At 40.2% G+C, this 18,228-nt stretch overlaps 1 protein-coding gene across 2 annotated transcripts in view; it reads left to right on the forward strand.

The window, feature by feature from the left end:
* The window catches only part of TWSG1 (twisted gastrulation BMP signaling modulator 1), a 64,671-nt gene that overhangs the window by 21,835 nt on the left and 24,608 nt on the right, over positions 1-18,228 (forward strand). For both annotated transcript variants that reach the window (XR_004957124.1, XM_036245656.1), the window contains exon 3: positions 3,676-3,775. Coding sequence is in view for 1 of the 2 variants with exons in the window: in XM_036245656.1 (XP_036101549.1) it covers positions 3,676-3,775 (100 nt within the window). In the remaining variant the exon portion in view is untranslated. The remainder of the gene's footprint in view (positions 1-3,675; positions 3,776-18,228) is intronic.

The following is an 18,228-nucleotide window of genomic DNA, read 5'->3' on the forward strand; positions in this document are numbered from 1 at the left end:
AGAGAGAAACATTAATTGGCTGCCTCCTTCATGCGCCCTACTGAGGGTCAAGCCCGAAACCAGGGCGTGTGTCCTGACCGGAAATTGAACCCGGACCTCTCAATCCATGGGACGTTACTCAACCCACTGAGCCACACTGGCCAAGCACCAATAGTATTTTAATAGGGATTGTGTTGAATCTCTAGATTACTTTGGGTAGTATGGACGTTTTAATGATGTTAATTCGTCCAACCCATGAACACAGTGTATGCTTCCACTTGTTTGTATCTTCCTCTGTTTCTTTTTTCAGTGTCCTATAGTTTTCTGAATACAGGTCTTTTACCTCCTTGGTTAGGTTTATTCCCAGATATTTTATTTTTTGTTGTTGCAATGGTTAATGGGATTGTTTATTTAGTTGCTCTTTCTGAGTGTTCAGTATTGGTGTATAAAAATGCTATCAATTTCTGGATGTTAATTTTGTGTCCTGCTGCTTTGCCGAATTAATTGATTAAATCTAGTATTTTTGGGGTGGGAGTCTTAAGGGTTTTGTTTGTACAATATCATGTCATCTGTGAATAATGACAGTTTTACTTTCTCCTTCCCAATTTGGATGCCTTTTATTTTTTCCTCTTGTCTGATCAACGTGGCTAGGACTTCCAGCACAATGTTGAATAAGAGCGGTGAAAGTGGACATCTTGGTTCCTATTCTTAAGGGAAACACTTTTAGTTTTTGTCCATGGAGTATGATGTTGGTTATAAATTTATCATATTATGACCTTTATTATATTGAAGTATGTTTTCTCTATTCCCACTTAGCTGGGAGCTTTCTATTAAAAAATGAGTGCTGGATTTTGTCCAGTGCTTTTTCTGCATCTATTGATATGATCATGTGATCTTTATCCTTCATTTTGTTTTGTGATGTATCACATTTATTGAATTGTGAATATTGTACCAACCTTGCATTCCCAGAGTAAATCCCACTTTGACAAAGGAGGCAAGAGCATACAATGGAGTAATGATAGACTATTCAATAAATGGTGTTAGGAAATTTGGACAGGTACATGCAAAAAAAATTAAACTAGACCACCAACTTAAACCATACACAAGAATCAACTCAAAATGGACAAAAGGCTTAAGTATAAGTTGTGAAACTATAAAACTGGAAGAAAACAGGCAGTAAATTCATAGACATCTCATGTAGCAGAATTTTTGCCAATACATGTACTAGGGCAAGAGAAACAAAGGAAAAAATAAATAAATGGGACTATATACATCAAACTAAAAAGCTTCTGTACAGCAAAAAGAAAAAAAGTCCTCAAAATGAAAAGGGAACCCGATGTATGGGAGAACATATTTGCCAGTATTACATTTGATAAGGGGTTAATTTCCAAAAAATATAAAGAACTTATAATACAACTCAAGAAAAGGAAGACAAATAATCCAATTAAAATGGGCAAAGGACCTGAATAGACACTTTTCTAAAGAGGACATACAGATGGCCAAGAGACATATGAAAAAATGCTCAACATCACTAATCATCAGAGAGATGCAAATTAAAACTATAACGAGGTATCACTTTACACCTGACAGAATGGCTACCATCCATTAATCAACAAATAAGTGCTAGGAAGAATGTGGACAAAAAGGAACCCTAGTACACTGTGGTGGGAAGGCAAATTGGTACAGCCACTGTGGAAAATAGTATTGCATTTCCTCAAAACATCAAAAATGGAACTGCCATTTGACCAAGGGATCCCACTGCTAGGAATATATCCTAAGAATCCCGAAACAACAATCAGAAAGAATATATGCATCTCTGTGATCATAGCAGTGTTATTTACTATAGCTAAGATCTATAAACAGCACAAGTACCCATCAATAGGTGATTTACACAATGGAATACTATGTGACCTTAAAAAAGAAGGCTCTCGCCCTGGCTGGTTTTGCTCAGCAGTTAGAGCATCAGCCTGCGGACCAGAGAGGCCTGGGTTCGGTTCCTGCTAAGGGCACGTACCTTGGTTGCAGTTTGTCCTCAGCCCCGATTGTGGGTGGCAGCCACTCGATGTGTTTCTCTCACATCGATGTTTCTCTCTCTCTTCCACCTTATCTGCCTCCCGCTCTATCTGAAGATAAATGTGAAAATGTCCTCGGGTGAGGATAAAAAAAAAAAAATTAAAAAAAGAAGGATCTTTACCCTTTGCAGCAGCATGGATGGACCTAGAGATTATTATCCTAAGTGAAATAAGCCAGTCAGAGATAAAATAAACTGATGAACAAAGTGGGTCCAGAGACATGGATGCATGGAACAGACTGACAGATCTCAGAGGGAATGAGGATAAGAGGGGGGAAGAGATTAACCCAAAAACTTATATGCATAGCCCAAGGACACAGACAATAGTGTGGTGAAGGGCTGGGATGGCACAGGGGCTGAGTGGAAGGGAGCAAATGGGAGGGTAAATGGGGGACAACTGTAATAGTGTCAACAATAAAATATAAATTTAAAAAAGAAAAGATATATTTTAAAACAAAACAAAGCAAAAAACAACCATTTATTTAGCCCTTATTTCTGTGGGTTGGTAATTTGTACCTTTATTAGCTGGGTGGCTTTTCCTGTGCTCATTCTTCTGTCTGTTGTCACCTGCTGGTTTGGAGGCTGGATGAGCTGGGATGGCATTAGTTCAACCAACTTGCCAACCTGGCCTTGTCCCAGGCTACATGTGGTAGCTAGGCAGAGTTCTAGGTGAAGTAGAAGCACTCAATATTCTTGAGGTGTAGACTCAGAACAGATATGATGTCACTTCCACCAAATTCAAAGGAAATCTCAAGATTACCCTCTATCCAAGGGGTCTGGAAATAGACTGTCTCTTGATCAGAGGAACTACAAAGTTACATTGCCAAGAGGATGGACATAGGGGAAATAATTGCTGCCTTCTTTGTAAATAGTCTGTCATACCATGCATACTGTTTTAATATGTTGTAGATCAATAAAAATAGTTTTTATAAGATGCTTTTGTTTGCACTCTGTATTGAGAAACCACAGCTCCCACTACAAGTTGGCTATTCATTTAGATTAATTTGAACATGAATCTAATAGCTGAAAAGCAGGTTTTGTGCTTTATTGGATTATTTTTGAGGTGGTATGGTGGATATAAAATTGACTATAAAGTAGGATGTTTTATTTCATAAAATGTTTCAAAATAAGGTAAATGCATTCAAAACAGTTCACTGAATGTGTCCAAAAGAAAATACAAATCTACTTGACATTGTAGGTTATGTTCCTACAAACAGTTAATGATCTTTTTCTTTTTTTTTTAATCCTTACCCGAGGACATTTTTTTCCATTTTTTGTTCAGATAGAATGGGAGGGAGTAGTGGAAGAGAGAGAGAGAGAGAGAAACATCAACGTGAAAGGGACACATTGAGTGGCTGCCACCCGCATGACCAACCAGGGCTGGGGACAAGCTGCAACCGAGGTATATGCCCTTTGCGGGAACCGAACCCGGGTCTCTCTGGACCACAGGCCAACGCTCCAACCGCTGAGCCAAACCGGCCAGGGCCAGTTAATGATCTTTAATAAAAAATTATATGAAGAGTAAATTACTATAAATGCAAATATTATGGGCTTTTTACTGCAAAAAAAAATAACTATTTTAAATATAGTTTTTGAAATTTTAAGTTTGATCATCTTATTTCTAGGAGCTCTGCCAGTGCCGACCTGGAGAAGGAAATTGTTCCTGCTGCAAGGAGTGTATGCTATGTCTTGGGACCCTTTGGGATGAGTGCTGTGATTGTGTTGGTAAGTTGACATGCAGTAAAGTTTCTTAATATTTTTTATCACAGAGTCCTTGACTGTAAGAGACTTTAAAGAATATAAATGTATTTTATGTGTATAGACTAGAATGTGAATAAGATATAATAGGTAGCCCTGGTCGGTGTGGCTCAGTTGGTTGAGCACTGTCCCATGCACCAAAAGGTCTTGGGTTCGATTCCCTGTCAGGACACATGCTCAGGTTGTAGGCTCCATCCTCTGTGGAGAGTGTGCAGGAGGCAGCCGATCAATGTTTCTCACTCTCTCTTCCTTCCTGTCTCTGTAAAATCAATAAAAACATTTTAAAAAAGATATAATAGGTATATAGAACATTATTTTATATTACATTTGCTTGTATTAGATGTTATTTATAGGGTAGGTTTACAGTTGTGAGTACACAAAACAGTTTATTCTTGCATTATTAGTTATATTATTTCCATATGAACAACTGTAAACCTATTTTTGCCCCACTCTGTTTATGTCTATTTTTATAGAAAATGGTCTAGGAGGAAATAAAAAGTGTTTATTCTTGGGAAGTAGGAGTGGAGGGAAAATGGGGTATTTTTTTATTTTTAATTTTTTTACACTGTTGAATTGTTTTATAAGAAGCATGTATTATAATTGTAATTAAAAAATACACACTTAGCATATTAAAAAATAAATTTTCTTCCTTTATATAAAACTTCACTAAAAGATCCTTGAGAAACTAAAAGGCTGTTTTTAAGGGCTGTCTGAGGAAGTCTCCATGTTGTATTAAGTAAAAAAAAATAGCAAGTTGCAGTAGTGTGTTTATAGAATGCTACCATTTGTGTTTTAGAAAGAAAACTTGCCCTGGCCAGTTTTGGCTCAGCATTTAGAGCATCAGCCCATGGACCAAAGAGTCACAGGTTCGATTCTAATCAAGGGCACCTACTTCAGTTGTGGTTTGGTCCCTGGCTCTGGTTGGGGTCATATGGGAGGCAACCAGTTGATGTGTATCTCTCACACCGATGATTCTCTCTCTCTCTCCCTCCCAATCTGTCTGAAAATAAATCGAAAAATATCCTCAGATGATGATTAAAAAAAAAAAAGAAAGAAAGAAAAAGAATTTGGATGCCTTTTATTTTTTCTTGTCTGATAGCTGTGGCTAAGACTTCCGGTACTATGTTGAATAAGGGTGGTGATAGTGGGCATCCCTGTCTTGTTCCCGTTCTTAAGGGAAATGCTTTTAGTTTTTGCTTATTGAGACTGATTTTGGCTGTAGGGTTTACATATGTGGCCTTTATTATCTTGAGATATTCTCCTTTGATTCCCACTTCATTGAGACGTTTTATCAAAAATGAGTGCTTGGCCCTGACTGGTTTGGCTCAGGGGTTAGAGCGTTGGCCTGTGACGTAAGGGCTGCAGGTTCAATTCCCAGTCAAGGGCATGTACCTGTTATGCAGGTTTGATTCCTGACCGCAGTCAGGGTTGTGTGGGAGGCAACCAATCCATGTGTGTCTCTCATATCAATGTTTCTCTCTCCCCCTCCCTCCCTTCCACTCTATCTAAAAATTAATGGAAAAATATCCTCGAGTGAGGATTAACAGCAACAAACAATAGATGCTGGATTTTGTCAAATGCTCTTCATCATTATTCATATGAGCATAGGATTTTTCTTTTCTTTTGTTTATACGGTGTATCTTGGTCATTGATTTGTGAATAGTGTAACAGCCCTGCATCCCTGGGATAAATCCCACTTTTTTGTGGTAAATGATTTTTTTAATATATTGCTGGAGCCAATTTGCTATTATTTTGTTGAGGATTTTGGCATCTATGTTCAACATAGATGTTGGTTTGTAATTGTTTTTGTTTGTAGTGTCCTTGTCAGGTTTTGGAATTAGAATAATGCTGGCCTCAGAAAAATAACTTGGAAGTCTTCCTTCCTCTTGAGTGTTTTGGAATAGTTTGAGGAGAATAGGTATTAGTTCTTCTTTGAATGTTTGGTAAAACTCCCCGGTAAAACCATCCAGGCCAGGGCTTTTGTTTGCTGGTAGTTTGATTACTGCTTCAATTTCTTTAGTTGTTATTGGTCTGTTCAGATTTTCTGACTCTTCCCTATTGAGTGTTGGAAGCTTGGATGATTCTAGGAATTTGTCCATTTTGCCTAGGCTACCCAATATGTTGGCATATAATTGTTCATGGTATTTTTCTTACCATCCTTTGTATTTCTGTCATGTTAGTTGTTATTTCACCTCTTTCATTTCTGATTTTATCTATTTGTGTCCTCTCTCTTTGTTTCTTGTGAAATCTGGCTAGAGGTTCATCAATCTTGTTTATTTTTTCAAAGAACCAGCTCTTGGTTTCATTGATCTTTTGTATTTTTTTCTCTTTTTTTAGTCTCTATGTCATTTATTTCCACTCTTCTCTTTATCAGTTCTTTCCTTCTACTAACTCTAGGATTTTCTTTTTAATTCTTTGAATTGTAGGGTTAGATAGTTTATTAGAAATTTTTCTTGTTTCTTGAGGTAGGCCTGTGATGCTATGAAATTCCCTCGCAGGACTGCTTTTGCTGTGCCCCATAGATTTTGTGTTCATTTTTATTTGTTTCCAGGAAGTTTTTTGTTGTTGTTCTTTTTGTTAATCCTCACCCGAGGATATTTTTTCATTTATTTTAGACAGAGTTGGGGGTGGGGAGGAGGTGGTTGGAGAGAAATTTACATCAATGTGAGAGAGACACATTAATTGGTTGCTTCCTGCATGACACTGACCAGTGCTGGGGATCAAACCTGCAACCCAGGCATGTGCCGTTGACTGGGGGATCAAACCCACAACCCTTCAATTCACAGGCCGGTGTTGTAACCACAGAGCAAAACCGGTAGGGCAAAAGTTTTTAATTTCTTTCTTGATCTCCTTGGTGACCCAGTCATTGTTTAATAACATGCTATGTAGCTTCCATGTGTGAATGATTTTTAGTGTTTTTATTGTAATTGATTTCTAGTTTCATGCTTGACATGAATTCAGTCTTCTTAAACTTGTAAAAACTTAGTTTGGGACCTAACAAGTGGTTTGTCTTTGAGAATGTCCTGTGTGCACTTGAGAAGAATATATATTCTTCAGCTTTGGGGTAAAATATTAATTAAATTCATCTGATCTAATGTGTTGTTTATGGTCTCTGTTTCCTTGTTATTTTTTTTTCTAGAAGATCTATCCATGGATGTCAGTGGGCATTAAAGTCTCCTACTATGATTGTATTGCTGTCAATCCCTCCCTTAAAGTCCTCCAGCAGTGTTATAATATATTTTGCTGCTATTATATTGGGTGCATATATATATATATATATATATATATATATATATATATATATTTATCAGAGTTATATCCTCTTGATGGATATTCTTTTAATATTATATAGGGCCCTTCTTTGTCTCTTGTTAAGGCCTTCATTTGAAGTATATTTTTATCAGATGACTATTCCTACAGCAGCTTTTTAAAAATTTCCATTTGCATGGAAAATTCTTTTTCATCCCTTTACTTTCATCCTGTGTAAGTCTTTTGTTTGAGGTGAATCTCTTGTAGACAGTTTATATATGGGTCATGTTTTCTTATCCAATGGGCTACCCTGTGTCTTTTAATTGGAGCATTTAAGCCATTTACATTTAAGGTTATTATTGATAAGTACTTGTTGCCATTTTTATTCTTTATGCCTTTGTTCCCCTCTCTCTCTCTATTTCTTCTTCTTACAACAGTCCCTTTAGCATTTCTTGTTATGTTGGTTTGGTGATAATAAATTCCTTTAGCCTTTTTTTTTTATCCTCACCCAAGGACATTTTTCCATTTTTTGTTCAGATAGAGTGGGGAGGAGAGAGAGAGAGAGAAACATCGACATGAAAGGGACACATCGAGTGATTGCCACTCACATGACCCAACCAGGGCCAGAGACTAATTGCAACCGAGGTACGTGCCCTTAGCAGGAACCAATCCTGGGTCTCTCTGGACCACAGTCCAATGCTCCAACCACTGAGCCAACCCGGCCAGGGCTAGCCTTTTTTTTTTTTTTTTTTTTTGCAAAGCTCTTTATTTTATTTATTTTTTTATTAATTAATTTTTATTACAGATGTTTCTCCTTTTTTCCCCACTAATTCTCCCTCCCCCTCCCTCCTTCCCCTGTCCCCAGCTTTGTTGTCCATGTCCATTGTTCATGCATACATGCATATAAGTTCTGTGGTTCATCTCTTTCCCACCATCCCCTCTTCTGGGGATTGTCATTCTGTACCCCACTTCCACGTCTCTGGGACTACCCCATTCCTCAGACTGTTATATTCATTATATTCCACAAATAAGTGAGATCATATGATACCTGTCTCTCTCTGTTTGGCTTATTTTACTTAGGATGATACTTTCCAGGTCCCTCCATGTCGTCTCAAAGGATAAGAAAAGGATAAGAGATCTTTCTTTCTTTTTTTTTTTTTTTTATCCTCACCCGAGGATATTTTTCCATTTTTTTGTACAGGTAGAGTGGGAGGGAGAGAGAGGAAGGGAGAGAGAAACATCGACGTGAAGGGACACATCGAGTGGCTGCCACCCGCACGACCAACCAGGGCCGGGGACAAACTGCAACCGAAGTACGTGCCCTAGCGGGAACCGAACCCGGGTCTCTCCAGACCGCAGGCTGACGCTCTAACCGCTGAGCCAAACTGGCCAGGGCGAGATCTTTCTTTCTTACAGCTGCATAGTACTCTATTGTGTATATGTACCACAGCTTTTTTATCCATTCATCTACTGATGGACATTTGGGCTGTTTCCAGATCTTAGCTATTGTAAATAGCGCTGCTACAAACATGGGGGTACATATATTCTTTCTGATTGGTGTTTCAGGCTTCTTAGGGTATATTCCTAGAAGTGGGATCACTGGGTCAAATGGAAGTTCAATTTTTAATTTTCTCAGGTAACACCATATTGTTTTCCATAGTGGCTGCACCAGTCTGCATTCCCACCAACAGTGTACTAGAGTCCCCTTATCTCCATACCCTCGCCATCACTTGTTGTTTGATGATTTGTTGATTGCAGTCATTCTGACAGGTGTGAGGTGATACCTCATTGTTGTTTTAATTTGCATCTCTCTGATGATTAGTGACATTGAACATTTTTTCATATGTCTCTTGGCCATTTTTATGTCCTTTTGGAGAGGTGTCTATTTAGTTCCTCAGCCCTTTTTTAAATGGGTTCTTTGTCTTCCTTTTGTTGAGTTGTATGAGCACTCTCTATATATTGGAAATTAACCCCTTATCTGATATATCATTGGCAATTATGCTCTCTCATACAGTGGGTAGCCTTTCCGTTTTGATGATTGTATCTTTCACTGTGCAGAAGCTTTTGAGATTGATGTAGTACCATGTGTCCATTTTCTCCTTTGTTTCTGTTGCCTTAGGTGATGTATCAGTGAAAATTCTACTGCATATGATGTCTGAAATTTTGTTGCCTACACTTTCTTGTAGGATTTTTATGGATTCTTGCGTCACATATAAGTCTTTTATCCATTTTGAGTTTATTCTAGTGTATGGTGTAAGTTGATGGTCTAGTTTCATTTTTCTGCATGTAGCTGTCCAATTTTCCCAACACCATTTATTAAAGAGGCTGTCTTTACTCCACTGAATGCTCTTGCCTTCTTTGTCAAATATTAATTGAGCATATTGCCTTGGGTTCGTTTTTGAGTTCTCTGTTCTGTTCCACTGGTCTATATGCCTGTTCTTGTGCCAGTACCAGGCTGTTTTGATTACAATGGCTTTGTAGTATAACCTGAAATCTGGAATTGTGATCCCTCCAATTTTTTCTTCTTTTTCAAGATTGCTGTGGCTATTTGAGGTCTTTTTTGGTTCCATGTGAACTTTTGAAGTACTTGTTCTAATTCTGTGAAGTATGCCGTTGGTATTTTGATGGGGATTGCATTGAATCTATAGATTGCTTTGGGTAATATGGACATTTTAATGATGTTAATTCTTCCAATTCATGAACAGGATATGTGCTTCCACTTTTTCATATTGTCCTCTATTTCTTTTTTCAATGACCTGTAGTTTTCTGCGAATAGGTCCTTTACTTCTTTGGTTAAGTTTATTCCTAGGTATCTTAACTTTTTTGCAGCAATAGTAAATGTGGTTGTTTTCTTAGTTTCTCTTTCTGTGAGTTCATCATTGGTGTATAAGAATGCCATCGATTTCTTGACGTTAATTTTGTATCCTGCTACTTTTCCAAATTCATTTATTAAGTCTAGTAAATTTTTGATGGAGTCTTTGGAGTTTTTTGCATATAGTATCATGTCATCTGAGAATAATGACAGTTTCACTTCCTCCTTTCCAATTTGGATCCCATTTATTTTTTCTTCCTGTCTGATTGCTGCAGCTAAGACTTCCAGTACTATGTTAAATAAGATTTGTGAAACTGGGCATCCTTGCCTTGTTCCTGTTCTTAAGGGAAATGCTTTTAGTTTTTGCCCACTGAGTATGATGTTGGCTGTAGGTCTTTCATATATGGCCTTTATTATGTCTAGATATGATTCCTCTATTCCCATATTGCTGAGCGTTTTTATCAGAAATGGATGCTGAATTTTGTTGAAAGCTTTTTTGGCATCTATTGATATGATCATGTGGCTTTTATTCTTCATTTTATTTATGTGGTGTATCATGTTTATTGATTTGTGAATATTGTACCAGCCTTGCGTCCCTGGGATGAATTCCACTTGGTCATGGTGGATAATTTTTTGGTGTATTGCTGGATCCGATTTGCTAATATTTTGTTCAGGATTTTGGCGTCTATGTTCATCAGGGATATTGGCCTGTAGTTTTCTTTCTTTGTAGTGTCTTTTTCTGGTTTTGGAATTAGAATTATGCTGGCTTCATAAAACGAGTTTGGAAGTCTTCCTCCTTCTTCAGTTTTTTGAAATAGTTTGAGGAGAATGGGTGTTAGTTCTTCTTTGAATGTTCGGTAAAACTCCCCCGTGAAGCCATCCAGGCCTGGGCTTTTGTTTGCTGGGAGAGTCTTGATTACCTCTTCAATTTCTTTAGTTATTATTGGTCTGTTCACGTTTTTTATCTCTCCCTGTCCAGTTTTGGGAGACTATGTGTTTCTAGAAATTTGTCCATTTCACTTAGATTGTCTAATTTGTTGCCATATAATTGTTTATAGTAGTTGTTAATGATCTTTTGTATTTTTGTGGTGGCAGTTGTTACCTCTTCTCTTTCATTTCTGATTTTGTGTATTTGGGTAATCTCTCTTTGTTTCTTGGTGAGTCTAGCTAAAGGTCCATCAATCTTGTTTATCTTTTCGAAAAACCAGCTCCTGGTCATTGATCCTTTGAATTGTTTTTTTGGACTCTATGTTGTTTATTTCTGCTTTGATCTTTACTATTTCCTTTTTTTCTACTTGCTCTGGGGTTTTCTTTTTGTTTGCTCTCGAGTTGTTTAAGTTGTGAGGTTAGATAGTCTATTAAAGATTTTTTTTGTTTTTTGAGGTAGGCCTATAGTGCTATGAACTTCCCTCAGAACTGCTTTCCCTGCATCCCATAGATTTTGTGTTGTTGTGTCTTCATTTTCATTGGTTTCCAGGAAGTTTTTAATTTCTTCCTTGATCTCCTTGGTAACCCATTCATTCTTTTTTTTTTTAATCCTCACCTGAGGACATTTTTTCCATTTTTTTGTTCAGATAGAGCGGGAGGGAGAGAGAGGAAGAGAGAGAGAGAGAAACATCGATGTGAAGGGACACATCGAGTGGCTGCCACCCGCACGACCAACCAGGGCCGGGGACAGACTGCAACCGAGGTACGTGCCCTTAGCGGGAACCGAACCCGGGTCTCTCTGTACCGCAGGCCGACGCTCCAACCGCTGAGCCAAACCAGCCAGGGCCCCATTCATTCTTTAATAACATGCTCTTTAGCTTCCATGTGTTCAAATGTCTTTGTATGTTCTTCTTGCAATTGATTTCTAGTTTCATGCCATTGTGATCTGAGAAGATGCTTGATATGATTTCAGTCTTCTTGAACTTGTAGAGACTTAGTTTGTGCCCTAACATGTAGTCTATCTTTGAGAATGTCCCATGTGCACTTGAGAAGAATGTGAATTCTGTAGTTTTGGGGTGTAATTCTCTGTAGATATCTATTAAATCCATTTGGTCTAGTGCTTCCTTTAGAGTCTGTGTTTCCTTGAGAGGATCTATCCAGTGATGTCAGCGGAGTGTTGAAGTCCCCTGCTAAGATTGTGTTGCTATTGATTTCACCTTTGAAGTCCTCCAGAAGATTTTTAATGTATTTTGGTGCTCCTATATTGGGTGCATATATGTTTATCAAGGTTATATCTTTCTGTTGGATAGATCCTTTCAATATTATGTAGTTGCTTTCTTTGTCTCTAGTTATGGCCTTCATTTTGAAATCTATTTTATCAGATATGAGTATTGCTACCCCAGCTTTTTTTTTCTTTTCGTTTGCTTGGAAGATTTTTTTCCATCCCTTCACTTTCAACCTATGTGAGTCTTGTTGTGTGGTGGGTGTCTTGTGAACAACATATACATGAGTCATGCTTTCTTATCCAATCAGCTACTCTGTGTCTTTTTATGGGAGCATTCAATCCATTTACATTTAAGGTGATTATTGATATGTACTTGTTTTTTGCCATTTTTGTTTAGTGTGGTTATATTTTTCTTCCAATTTCTCCTGCTAATTACAGCAGTCCTTTTAACATTTCTTGCAGTGTTGGTTTGGTGCTAATGTATTCCCTTAGCCTTTTTTTTCTCTTAGAAGCTCTTTATTTGACCTTCTGTTTTGAATGATAACTTTACTGGGTAGTCTTGGATTCAGATTCTTGTTCTTCATGACCTTGATTACCTCATGCCATTCCCTTCTGGCCTGTAGTGTTTCTGTTGTGAAGTCCGCTGAGAGCCTTATGAGGTTTCCTTTGTAGGTAACCTGTTGCTTCTCTCTTGCTGCTTTTAGGATTCTCTCTTTGTCTTGATTTTTTGGCATTTTGATTACTATGTGTCTTGGTGTGGGCTTGTTTGGGTTCTTCTTACTTGGGGCTGTCTGTGCTTCTTGAACTTGAATACCTTCTTCCTTCACCAAATTAGGGAAGTTTTCTGTCACTATTTTTTCAAATATATTCTGTAACCCTTGCTCATTTTCTTCTTCTTCAGGGACTCCTATGATACGAATGTTATTACGTTTCCAGTTGTCCCACAGTTCTCTTAAGCTGTTTTCCTGTTTTTTAATTATTTTTTCCTTTTGGTTTTCTGATTGGTTGATTTTTTCTACCCTATCTTCTAATTCACTGATTCAGTCCTCAGCTTCCTCTACTCCGCTATTCAGACTTTTCAATGTGTTTTTTATTTCTGATATGTCATTCTTCATTTCTTCTTGGTGGTTTTAAATTTCCAACTTGTTGATTTTCAACATTTCTATGTCTTTACTCATGGTGGTTATGTCCTTACACATGCTGTTGAGCTTCCTCAGGATCATGGTTCTGAATTCTAGTTCTGTTAACTTATTTAACTGCACCTCATTTATCTCATCTTCGGTAGAGGTCTCTTGTTCTTTCTTTTGGCTTTTGTTTCTGTTTTTCACCATTTTTGCTATCACAGTGGGCTTTGGAGGCTGCCAAATTTTTCCTCTGGGTTTTGGTGTTCTGCTGTTTGTGGTTCCCCCTCCCGGGTTTGGATGAGGCAGGGAGGACCCACTTTAAACACCACTGTCAAGTCTTAACTTTCCTGGTTAGAGTTGCTAGCCCAGGGTTTGGTAGTTATCCTCTAGTATTTTTGCCTGGAGGCTATTAGTAGCAGTCACCTGAAGAACCTTGGTTTCCCAGTTGACTAGAAAACTCCCCCGGGTGCTCAGTGTAAGAGGATTTCCAGAGGGTGGGCAGATGCTCGTTGTTCATGGGCCTCAGTTAGCATTTCAGTGGCCACAGGTGGGGTTGAATGTCCGAGGGAGGGGCCGCCGCCTCTCCCCAGGGCCCTGGGAAGGAGTAGGATGACCACAGTCCTGCGTGGCTGCACTCAGCAAAAGCTCTGAGCACCCTCCAAATCCCGAGTGTCCCCACACAGTTCCAGTCCAGTCTGCACTCCCTATGCCGGAGCCCAAGGTGAGTGACTGCTGCCAATTTAGCCTCTGTCCAGGCTCTGCGCCGTGGAGCCGCCTGGGACTTTAACCCGAGGGTGCTGCTCCCAGCTAATGGTGGCCGAGACTGCAGCATAGCACCCAACTGAGGGCGCAGGACCCAGCCAAGGGCGTAGCTTCCAGCTGAGGCCTCTGGTCCCAGCTGAGGGCGTAGCACCCAGTCGAGGTCGCAGGACCCTGCCGAGGCAGCCGCTGGTCCCAGCCGAGGCCACAGGACCCAGCCGAGGGCGCAGCTTCCAGCCGAGTCTGCTGGTCCCAGCCAGGTCGCTGTGGACCGTGGGCTCCTGGCCCCCTCTCGCATCCTCGCAAGCCTACCAGGATTGAGTCAGTGTCCCTGGTTATGTGGTCCTCCAAGCTGCCTTTCGGTTGCCTCTTCCTGACGATTTGTCTTTATCTTCGTTGTAATTCCACTTTGGTCCTGGGAGATGGTTTGTGTAGCTTCCATTCACTCCGCCACCATTTTTTCTCTCCTCTGCAAAGCTCTTTTAAAAAAAATTTTTTTTTTTCTTTATTGATTTTAAAGGGAGAGTGAGATAGAAACATCAATGAGAGAGAACATTGATTGGCCACTTTCTGTATGCCCCACACTGGGGATTTGGTCCACAGCCTGTGCATGTGCCCTGACTGGCAATCGAACCAGCGACCTCTTGGTGCATGGGTTGATGCTCAGCCACTGAGCCACACCAGCCAGGCTGTATGCAAAGTTCTTTATTTCGCCTTTGATTTTGAATGACAGCCTTGCTGAATAGAGTAATCTTGAATTCAGTCCTTTGCTTTTCATTACTTTGTATACTTCATGCCGTTTCCTTCTGGCCTACAGTGTTTCTATTGAGAAATCAGCTGACCATCTCATGGGAGCTCCCTTGTAGACAACTTTCTGTCTTTCTGCTGCTGCCTTTAAGATTCTTTCTTTGTCTTTAACATTTGCCATTTTAATTATGATGTGTGTAGGTGTGTGTCTGAGGTCAACTTGAGTTGGATTTTGTGTTTCCTGTAGTTGTGTGACTTTTTTCTTCACTAGGTTAGGGAAGTTTTCTGTCATTATTTCTTCAAACAGATTCTATATTCCTTTCTTCAATTCCTCTCCTTATCATACCACTGTGATGCAAATGTTGTTACGGTTCATTTGTCCCAAAGCTCCCTTAAACTGTCCTCTTGCTTTAAAAAGTTTTTTCGTTTTATTTATTTACTGCTCTAATTGGGTATTTCTTTTCTTTTTTTTTTTTTTTAATCCTCACCCGAGGATATTTTTCCATTTTTTGTACAGATAGAGTGGGAGGGAGAGAGAGGAAGGGAGAGAGAGAGAGAAACATCGACGTGAAGGGACACAACGAGTGGCTGCCACCTGCACGACCAACCAGGGCCGGGGACAAACTGCAACCGAAGTACGTGCCCTTAGCGGGAACCGAACCCGGGTCTCTCCGGACCGCAGGCTGACGCTCTAACCGCTGAGCCAAACTGGCCAGGGCGGGTATTTCTTTCTAACTTGTCTTTATCTTGCTGATTTGGTTCTCAGCTTCTAATCTACTATTGAATCTACTATTTTAGCCATATCATTATTCATTTCCCCTTGATTCCTTTTTTATTTTATTAATCCTCACCCAAGGATATTTTTCCACTTATCTTCAGATAGACTAGGAGGGAGGGAAGGAGAGAGAGAGAGAGAGAAACATGGATGTGAAAGAGACACATCAACTGCCTCCTGTATGACCCTAACCAATGCCTGGGACAAACTGCAACTGAGATACATGCCCTTGACTGAAATTGAACCTGCAACTCATTGATCTGAGGGCCAACGCTGTAACTGCTGAGCTAAACTGGCCAGAGCTCCCCTTGATTCTTTTTTTTTAAATGTTTTTTTCTTTTTTATTGATTTTAGAGAGAGGAATTGATTTTAAACATCGACTGGCCACCTCCTGCATGCCCCCACTGGGGATCGGGCCCACAACTTGGGCATGTGTCCTGATCGGGAATTGAACTGGCGACCTCTTGTTGCTTTGGTCGAGGTCAACCACTGAACCACACCAGCTGAACTTTCCTTCATTCTTATTAATAGCTTCTACTTTTTTTTTTTCAAGTTTCTGCCGAGTTTTTTTGTAATTTTCATTAAGTTTCTTGTAATTTTAAATTGTTTGAGCACCTGCTACAACCATTAATTTCAATTCTTTATCTGATAGACTGCTTGCCTCCATTACATTTAGTTCCTTTTCTGGTAATTCCTCCTTTTCTTTCATTTAGGGGGTTGTTTCTTTGTCTCACCATTTTTGTGGTCTGGTACTTGGGGGTGCACCGGGTCATGTTGGCAGGTCGGTGTATCTTAGGATGTCAGGTAGTGGTGGGGCTAGATTTTGAATCATGTACAGTCGTCCATGGGTGTTGGCGGCTCTCGGCAGTGGCTGCAGTGGTGGGACAGGTGACTCTTGGCTGCTGCAGGTCTCTAGGGTCAGTGAGGTCAGTGGCTCTGGGCTGATGTGTGGCTGTGGGGGCCAGGGCTTCTACTCTGCTATGGTCCTGGAGGATTGACCACTGGTGGCTCATGTTTGTGCATTGTCGTAAGTACTGCTGGGGTGTGCGGGTCCAGTTGGTGTGCTCCTGGGGTGTGTGGGTCTTGAGGCGCTGCTTCTGCTGGCCTCGGCCGAGCTCCCATGGCATCACTGCTGCTGGATGGGGCTCTGCTGGCTCAAGTAGCTGCTGCTGCTGGGTGGGGCTCCGCTCTGGGTTCTGCTGCTGTTGGGTAGGGCTCAGCTCCAGGGCTCCACTGTAAACTAGGACACTTTTGAGAGTGAAACTGGGACAGTAGGATAAACCAGAACCTGAATTGGCTCAAGGAAACTGGGACGAATGGTTTCATCCTACCTATAGCTATTTTTTTTTTCTCTGGACCGAACGCCGACACTCTAACCGCTGAGCCAAACTGGCCAGGGCAAAGTTTTGGTGAGTTATTCCTTTTTTACTTTTATTTTTTTAGTATGTGCCCCTAGCGGGAACCGAACCCAGGACTCTCTGGTCTGCAGTCCGATGCTCCAGCCGCCGAGCCAGACCAGCCTGGACTATAGCTATTTTTTTTTTTTTTTTTTTTAATCCTCACCCGAGGACATTTTTCCATTTTTTGTTCAGGTGGAGTGGGAGGGAGAGAGAGGAACAGAGAGAGAGAGAGAGAAACATCGATGTGAAAGGGACACATCGAGTGGCTGCCACCCGCACAACCAACCTGGGCCAGGGACAAACTGCAACCGAGGTACATGCCCTTAGCGGGAACCGGACCCGGGTCTCTCAGGACCGCAGGCCGACGCTCTAACCGCTGAGCCAAACCGGCCAGGGCTATTTTTTTTAAATTTAATATGCATTTATATTTGTTATACAAAATGTTCATTTGTCACATAAACCTTTATAGAACTCTTGCTTTTTCTTTTTTTCTTTTTTTTTAATCCTCACCCAAGGACATTTTTACATTTATCTTCAGATAGAGCGGGTGGGAGAGGAGGGGAAGAGAGAGTGAGAGAAACATCAACATGAGAGAGACTCATCGAGTGGTTGCCACCCACACGACCCCAACGAGGGTCGGGGACAAACTGCAACCAAGGTACGTGCCCTTAGCGGGAACCCAATCTGGGACTCTCTGGTCTGCAGGCTGACGCTCTAACCGCTGAGCAAAACCAGCCAGGGCCTTTCTTTCTTTCTTTTCCCTTAATTGGATGTCCTGGAACTTCTTCCATATTAATATCTTTTTTTTTTGTAGTTACATAGAGAACCCTGTTGTTGGCTGTAAAACTTTGTGTACTCATTTGTCCAATCTTTTACCATTACAAATAACACTAACTAAAAACCTTGTGTAGATAGTCACTTCTATGTAATATTAGTAGATACTGTCAAATTCTCCTTCAAAAGTGTTGTATCATTTGCATTCCCACCAATGCAATGTAGCAGAGTGCCTAGTCCCAACATTACCAAGAAATTATGTTGCCAAACTTTTGTTGTTGTTATTACCAAACTTTTGGATTTTTGTTCATCTAATAGGTAAGAAATGGTAGTTGGGGTTTTTTTTTGTTGTTGTTGTTGTTAATCCTCACCCAAGGATATTTTTTCCATTTATTTTTAGAGAGAATGGAAGGGAGGGAAGAAAGAGAGAAAGAGACTGAAAAACATTGATGTCAGAGAGACACACAAATTGGTTGCCTCTCCCACTTGCCCCAACGGGTCTGGGGATTGATCCTGCAACCCAGGTGGGTGATCTTGACTGGGAATTGAAGCCATGACCTGATGCTCCAACCACTGAACCATACTGGCCAGCGCAAGAAATGGTAGTTTAAATTTTTATTTCTCTTGT

Source organism: Molossus molossus, unplaced genomic scaffold, assembly GCF_014108415.1.
Source record: "Molossus molossus isolate mMolMol1 unplaced genomic scaffold, mMolMol1.p scaffold_m16_p_6, whole genome shotgun sequence".
In the NCBI taxonomy this organism is placed as follows: domain Eukaryota; kingdom Metazoa; phylum Chordata; class Mammalia; order Chiroptera; family Molossidae; genus Molossus; species Molossus molossus.